Source organism: Dipteris shenzhenensis, chromosome 15 (genome assembly GCF_047967505.1).
Source record: "Dipteris shenzhenensis isolate YYH24624 ecotype China chromosome 15, Dip_SZ_1.0, whole genome shotgun sequence".
Lineage (NCBI taxonomy): Eukaryota > Viridiplantae > Streptophyta > Polypodiopsida > Gleicheniales > Dipteridaceae > Dipteris > Dipteris shenzhenensis.
Window position 1 is genome coordinate 17,909,624 of NC_141610.1, and position 7,773 is coordinate 17,917,396.

The window sequence follows — 7,773 nt, forward strand, 5'->3', positions numbered from 1 at the left end:
CTAAGAACTACCAACTGGCCCAACATCCAACCATCAACATCAACATCTACTTCCACTTCTCAACCTTGGTGGCAAGCACCTCACCAACACAGAAAATGAAGAAGAAGAGCAACCAAGCAAGTGTGGGTTCAAAAGGATCTACCAGAAGCCCAAGGGTACTTTGAAGGTGAATCATACATTTGGGTTCCAACAAAACCTTGACATCAAAAGCCACCCCAGTATGTAAAACACAAGCCCTAATATCAAAGAACCAAACGATCCCATCCATAGATGAAGATACAATACCGTTGGGTTACCACAAGTCTACTAGAGGCCTAGGGATATTACCTTTAAAGCACTTATACTTGGATACCTAGGTTACTTAGTGCAACCAAAGTACATCCATCATCTTCCAGTAGTAATGACAAGGTTCTCAACAAAGAGCATAATAAAGATGAAGAGGTCCGTAAAACTGATAAGGCATGGTGGCCTGTCAAACATGTATGCTCAACTATCATGAGTTGGAGGTTATCTTATGTGTGCATGGATAAACATCCATCGACATGGGATGTAGCATCTATCATATGCTCTTCAAGAAGGAGCTGATAGTATATAAGGCCTTGAATCCTGAAATATCACTGAGAAAACATAAGATATCCCTGAGGCATAGCCATAAGTGCATGTTGAAACACTGAGGTTCCCTAGGTCATGCTATGGCTAAACCTGATGATGCCCATACACTGGGGCAAGATTGCACTGATGCATAAATGTGCTCATGTTGAGAAATGATCTACTGATCTAAAGTGGTGGTGATAATTAGATCCAAGGGCGGTGCAATGCGACATGACTGAGTCGATCCTAGAAGGATGTTAGAGTATCAAGAACATTGATCTGTCTATACTACTAATGGAAATGGTGTCCAAGGATGTAATATGCTCCATATTAGAGGTGAAAGCATCAATGATAGATGCTAGAATGCATGCTGCTAGAGATGTGTGTGCCTTATATTGAGGACTTACTTGTTCTATATTTGCATGATCATAACTAAACTCCTTCTATGTAGATCTGCATTGGACATGATAATAAATGGAGTTGGATCCATGCATGAATGTGATGGATGTCACATCACTAGAATCAGATTGTGCTGATGTAGATGGGACTACCTCAAGCTGAGAGCTTACCGTCAAATGTGCCTCATGCTAAGGGCTTACCATCAAATAGGCATGATCAAAAACAATGGGCCAATCCATGCTAACATGCGGTAAATCTATGTCCGATCTTTCAAGAATAATGAGGCTTGAGTCGGTATCATAAAGTGGTATATACGCTGTGGCAATGAATGGTCGAAGTAGGTTCTCTTTCCACTCACTGATCTCATTCGGAGTCATGAGGACTGGCTTATCATCAACTGTGTGATTTGAATAACTCCATGCTAGTCTAGTGCTCTATGCAAGAGGCTTATCCGTGTACCGACGAGAGTGTTTACCCATGAAAAGACTATATGAGAGCTGCCATTGGGGTCTTCTACTCAAGCTACCACTGTGGGCTTACGCTAAACCTATAAATCTAAACCAAGTCATGATAAGAACAATTGTGTGCCAAGGATCAAGCCTATAATATAATGGTAACAACTGTGTGTCATGAGTAGCCAAGAGGTTGTACAAGGCTGATGAGTATGCATGTAGGAACCAATGCAAAAAAAAAGTCAACAAATATGATTGTACATGGGTGGCATGCGTGTGTGCATATATGCAACAATCCTGAATTCAAGGAGAACTCTACCAGGTGTCACACTCATGTGCTGAACTGCCGAATGCCAAGAGATTGAGCTGGTGTCAGATGTGTGAGTGTGTACACCGATGATAGATTTGAAGGGACTTGGTGGGAACTAATTGGGTGATATGGCAATGGCTTACTCTCGGCTTACTTGGCTTGGTGGAGAGTAATCTCCTCTATGGTTGTGCTAGTCTATAGCTAGATTGCATCAAACTCGCATCAAATACATCAAGTTCGTTGAAAAGGCTTATGTCTGTGTGTTTGTTTTTCTTTATTTTAGCATATGTATTTATTTATAAGCATGTAACCATAGCTTGTAACTATATTTTTAAAAAAATTCAATGAGCTAGTTGGAGGTTTGCTTAAGCCGACTTGGAACAACTTGTTTGTTGATGAATAATATTATACCATGTGCCGGTTGGAGGTTTGCTTAGGTTGACTTGGAACATCTCGTATGTGGTTAAAATTTATAGTATATATTACTAAAACTCTTCAAAGTAGGATTTAAGAGTGATGAGGAAATATTTGACTTTGAGTTGGTTGTTGCAGGCTCGCTTATGTCAGTTGTTTGCATCTCGTTCGAAGTAGTCTAGCCAGTTGTGGAGCTCACAATTGCTGGCTCATAGCAACTCAAAAAATTATTTCATGTATGTGTGGAGAGAGAGTGGTATACATAGGTTTACTATCCTTATGTTTTATACATTATTAGGTGAAACACATTAGATATGATTATCTTGCATATGACATTTTAATTTATGGCCCTTATTAGAACTCAAACTCCATAGTACATATATACGTAGAAAAATACAATATTGAGGATTGAGGGTATTAGGTTAACAATTTCTCCTAGCTTAAAAAGTAGTAGTAAAATTGTTTATAACTACTTGTGTAAGTAATGCTAGCTATTGCACCAGTGTGTGTAAAATACCGACATCTGTCAATAGAGCATGATGTTGTGGATGATCATGGTGCAGATAGATGCTTATACGAGAGAGAGAGAGAGAGAGAGAGAGAGAGAGAGAGAAGAACGTGGGAAAAGGTGATTTGCCATCCCACACCTATTTCAACAGGTAAATTACCACATTCACAATCATCCAATTATGTCGAGAGGGGGCAAGATAGTTGGATGATTTCTCTCTCAAGGTCTAACAAGATTGCATGGAGTATTTTAATTCAGTGTCCCAAATAGCCACATTGATGTGTTAGGTATGCTGCAATGGATTAAGAGGTCGTTCGATGATGAGGATTAGATGATGCTAACCTGTTGAATAGTCAAAAGGGAGATCTGAGATACCCACAGCATAGAGCACAATTATCAATCATTTTTTGTCTTTGGAGCACCTCAAAACTCCATCTGGATCAAAAGTTATTGCCATTTGAAGTATGTGCCGAAATTTGTCCAGGGGAGAGCACAAAATGATGAGGTGGCATGTAGTGATTCACCAATTAACGTGTGGCATTGCCATGTGTCATGATGACTTGGTATTATGTTGACCAGACTGGCACTACCACATGTCATGATGATAAGGTAAACTACTGAGCTATCAATGATGATGTGGCACTATGTATAGTGATGTTGTTGTCTATTGGTGTTGCCTCACTGATAGATGTTCTTGTAGGTGCTGGTGGTTAGTCGGTACATAGTAGAAGACATCTTAGAGCTCGTTGATAAAGATTCGTCTAATTGGCTCGCTCGTTGTAAAATCGGGTGGTCGTTGATGGAGGTCCTGGCAGTGCTGCCGATGATGTGGGGCCTGTATGCTTGTGGATAAGGGAGTTGTTGATAAGATCAAAAGTTGGATTCCTCTTGGTTGGTCATACTCACAATAAAATAGATTAAATGTCTAGTACATTCTCCAAGACGCATGAAAGGAATGAGGCATTCACTTTGGTAGCGATGATAGAGTCTGACGTTTATCACTTGAAAGAGACTTATGATTTGAGGAGATTTATTCAGTGTGGACCAAGTGAGGAATGCCGTACCAAGACATTGAATGACTTGAGCTTTCAGCATCAATCTCTCATAAAGAAAAAAGCATATCAAAGAACATATCTATATGGTAAGCAATATGCCTCTTCTCTAGATTGGATACCCATGAATGGCTTGCAGTTTTTGCCTTCCATTTGAGTCTATAATTTTCATGCTTTAATGCAGATAGTGAGTTGACGTAGGTACAAGCTCAAGAAAGGGATCTCGACTATGAAATGTGCATGTCTTAGAGAGAAGTTTGATAGAGAAGGCCAAAACATACTCTATTTGTATAGATAGTGGAGTGTTGTGGAATATTTTCTTTGAAACTAAGCCCTCATCTTGATCAATTCAAGAGTAACACTACTACTTTGTGCAATGATTTTGTATGAGCGAAGCTTTGTCGCTACTCTTGACACACAATGCTCTCATAGTTGTTGTCCTTGCTACATTATAGGTGGAAGATTGGCATACTCAAGGTCTAAAATCTTGCTTGTAGTCATGCGGCTTATAGTTCCAGCTCCCACCTCTACAAATGGCTCCTAGTGCATACGTGTACTTCATTTGGTTGAACATTTCAGTTGGATTTCACTTGTGTTCACTTCCTATTCTCTTGTGTTCACAATCTATCTCTATTCTTGTTCCTACAAAACTGACATACTGGATACACATGAATGAAATCCAAATGACCAAAAATAGACAACCCTTTCACAAGCTATTTTGTTTGCATCTCCTTCAACCTTCTATAATTAATATGCCATGCCAACATCTTCCTCTCCTCCGGGACAAGTTATAGAACCTCCATGTCTATCATTTGAGTTTGAAGCTTTAATCAACGTACTTGCACGAGACATGTACCTTGGTACATGATGATCTCATCAAAGATGAGAAGAACTCACTGAATCTGAATTGCAAGAATGGCAGAAATGTAAAATTCTATGCAAGGGTAGGTGATTTCCATTGTTGTGCAATGGTTTAGGACTACACATGCTAATCTATTGAAAGGGAAATATGCTCTTGGAATAGTTGCATGTCCGAAAAGGAAAGGGGCAAGAACGAGCACCAAAATCCAACCACGATTGGATGTTCTTAACATTGAAGAAGTAGACATACTAATTGTTTATGATTTTCAACTTACTAATGATGGACACTTAACAAAGAAAACGATAGACTATAAGAGGGCTCCATCCTATGCGACACATCTTGTTGGATCTAGGTCTTCATAGGGACATCAAAGAGAATGTTCATGTTGATAATGTTGAGAAGGATGGACCATGGACACTTTTGAATCGTTATTGAATCATGACAATGACCTTGATGATGATGAAACTATAGGTGTTGACATAAAAGAAGATGCAAGAGATAGTGCATGTACAATTTTTGGTTATGTAAGAATCTCCAAAAGTTCATCTTCTTTAGAATATCATTATACATAGAAATTGCCTAACTTTTCAATTCCTTTGATGAAGTTAGCAAACCATAAGGGTCCTATATTATGTTATTTTTAATTCTCTAAATTTGGACACTTTTATAAACATTGCTATCAAAAAGACTTTTAAATTCAGGCCATTTTTTACATAATCATATTGTGCAATAATATTTTTAATTATGATTAAAGAAGTATCAAATTTTTGTTTCTTAAAAAGATCCTTTGGTTCACGTTTGTGCCCAATGTTACTCAATTTAAAAGCAATAGTGTTACTTGCATTTAGAGATGCTTGCCCTGATTTTCAGTATCAAATTTTTGTTTCTTAAAAAGAAATATTTCCTTTGGTTCTCGTTTGCGCACAATGTTACTACTCACTTTATACGCATTAGTGTTACTTGCATTTAGAGATGCTTGCCATGATTTCCAATACATACTTTTACTACTAGAAAAATAACTATGCCCTTGAGCTTTAGCCTTCTAGAAAAAGAACTATGTCCTCATTGAAAGATAGAGGAAACAACTATGTCCTTTGAAAATTGAGCTTTAGCCTTCTAGAAAAAAAATTGTGTCCTCATGATTGAAGATATGAGCATATTCCCATAAGATTATGGCATTACTTTGACATTTATAGATTTGTTTGCACATAATAAGTTGAGCATATTTAGGAGCACAAACAAATTTCTTACAAGTCAAGTTATCAAGGGTTGTCTAGTGAGAAACGTGTTTTAGACAAATTTATTACAAGTCAAGTTCTCAAGGGTTGGCTAGTGAGAAACTTGTATGCTAGAGCTCCGGAAACTGTCCCAAGAGGAGGAGCGACCATGTAAACCCAAATATGACTATACTTGCCAACAACTATTGCCGGTGCCAACGACCTCACTGGATTCATGGATGCCCCTGAGATTGGCCTGAATGAAACATTACGCCAACATAATTAGCACCGTCTCTTCCAATATTGCTGACCTATCAAAACAAATCTTTCAGGGTTGTGTGAGTGGCTTTGCATACCCTGAGACCATGATGTTCAATGCAATAGTTACCGCAACTGCAATGGAAGCATGCAGACCTGTCTGCAGCCAAGACAACAAGCATCGGTTAATCTTGCAAGCAGGCAAGAATCTGACGTTCATGTAAGGTGCATGATTTATGTAGCTATGGGATGCAGCTCTCGGTTTTACGAGCTCCGTCACCATTAATACTAACGACTACATTGTCCAAACTATATTTCTGAGATTCACGGTATCATATAATTGTATTCCTCACAAGTCCAAAACATGAAATGAAAAATCGACTTACAACTCGTGCATCGCTTGACACTGCAGATGCCAAGAACATAAATTCCACTCCGACGATGTACTCCATCAAAAAAGCTCGAAATTCGCCCTCAGCCGGTAGCGTCAAAGCAAGGTCAACGTGAACATCGTAAAGCACTCTAGCTGCTAAGGTCCCTAAGATAGCGCCCAGCAGTTGTGCAACCACATACCAGGGCACCTGCAATTACTCCAGACCCACAGATTCAATTGTAATGTTCTTAATCAACAGAGTTTGGTTTATCCCTTAACAGACATCATTCTTTTATATCTGGGCAAAAAGATAATTCTCGCAGGAAAACGCCGCATCTGCAAGGAATTTCATTTGAATTGCAAGGAGTTCCATTGAAAACCTGGATCCAAGGGAACTGCCCGACGCTTGCAAATGCTAACGTGACGGAGGGGTTGACATGAGCTCCCGAAATGTGTCCGAGAGAGAAAATTATAATCATGATAGAGAACGCAGCGGCAGTAGCATGTCCGACGATATTCATGCCGCCCTTGCTCATGTAATCGCCCATGGAAACTCCGCAAAGGAAGAACATAAGAAAGAAGGTTCCGATCACTTCTCCGACAACCTGGAGAAAAATTTCAAAAGCCTATGCGAAATCGGGGGGAGCTTTCGAGCGGGTGATCATGAGGAGGATGCAAATACCTTTCTGAGGAGGGGAGAACAGGCGTGAAGCTGTGTGGAGCTGATAGCACGTTTCCAGAGAGGGAGCTGAGTGGTACCGGAGACAGCAGCAGAAACTGAGGATCCATCAGCGACGGCCAAATCGGGCTTGTCTACGTAGGGAGTCATCATTCTGAGGGCGTGCACGAGTGGGAACTGTTGGAGGAACTGAGCGATGGAATTATCCGATTCCTGTATTTTTAGATTGGAGGTCCACATCTGCGGAAACAGAAACAGAAAGAGCGTGTATAGAACGCGTGCATGCATCCGGTGTGATCGCGAGTTCATTATCTATTCTTACGAATTTCTCTTCCGGCTTCAACGGCCTTCATAGCCCTTTCGACATTCTAAATGAAAAAATTCAGGTTGTACATGACGGCCAACAATTGAACAACGTTTCAAATTTTTGCATATAGCTATATCAATTTACCCCTATTTACTTAGTTTTGAAGGCCACTCTCAGATTTTGTCCTTCAATATGAAGGTTAAGGTTACCATAGGACAGGCCTTCAAATTTCAGGGCTGCCCAGTAGCATATAATTCTTGTGGTCTGCTCGAGATTGTGTGGGGAAAAGAAATGCTTCAACACGAAGTAATGAGCTTAATTCATTTATTCATATGTATAATTCGTATTGTT

The 7,773-nt window shown here is 39.7% G+C and overlaps 1 protein-coding gene across 2 annotated transcripts; it reads right to left on the bottom strand.

Annotated features, from left to right (window-relative positions):
* Window positions 1-5,778: 5,778 nt before the first annotated feature.
* On the bottom strand, window positions 5,779-7,377 carry LOC147893476 (aquaporin NIP1-1-like). 2 transcript variants are annotated; one of them, XM_087386531.1, is made up of 5 exons: window positions 7,119-7,377; window positions 6,817-7,041; window positions 6,450-6,644; window positions 6,162-6,223; window positions 5,779-6,061 (listed from the first exon to the last, which is right to left on the bottom strand). In XM_087386531.1, the coding sequence occupies exons 1-5, from the start codon at window positions 7,353-7,355 to the stop codon at window positions 5,899-5,901; spliced, it is 882 nt and encodes a 293-aa protein (XP_087242657.1). In that variant the 5' UTR covers window positions 7,356-7,377; the 3' UTR covers window positions 5,779-5,898. The 2 variants fall into 2 exon arrangements, with proteins under 2 accessions (XP_087242657.1, XP_087242658.1); XM_087386532.1 differs by lacking the exon at window positions 6,817-7,041.
* Between the last annotated feature and the right edge of the window lie 396 nt (window positions 7,378-7,773).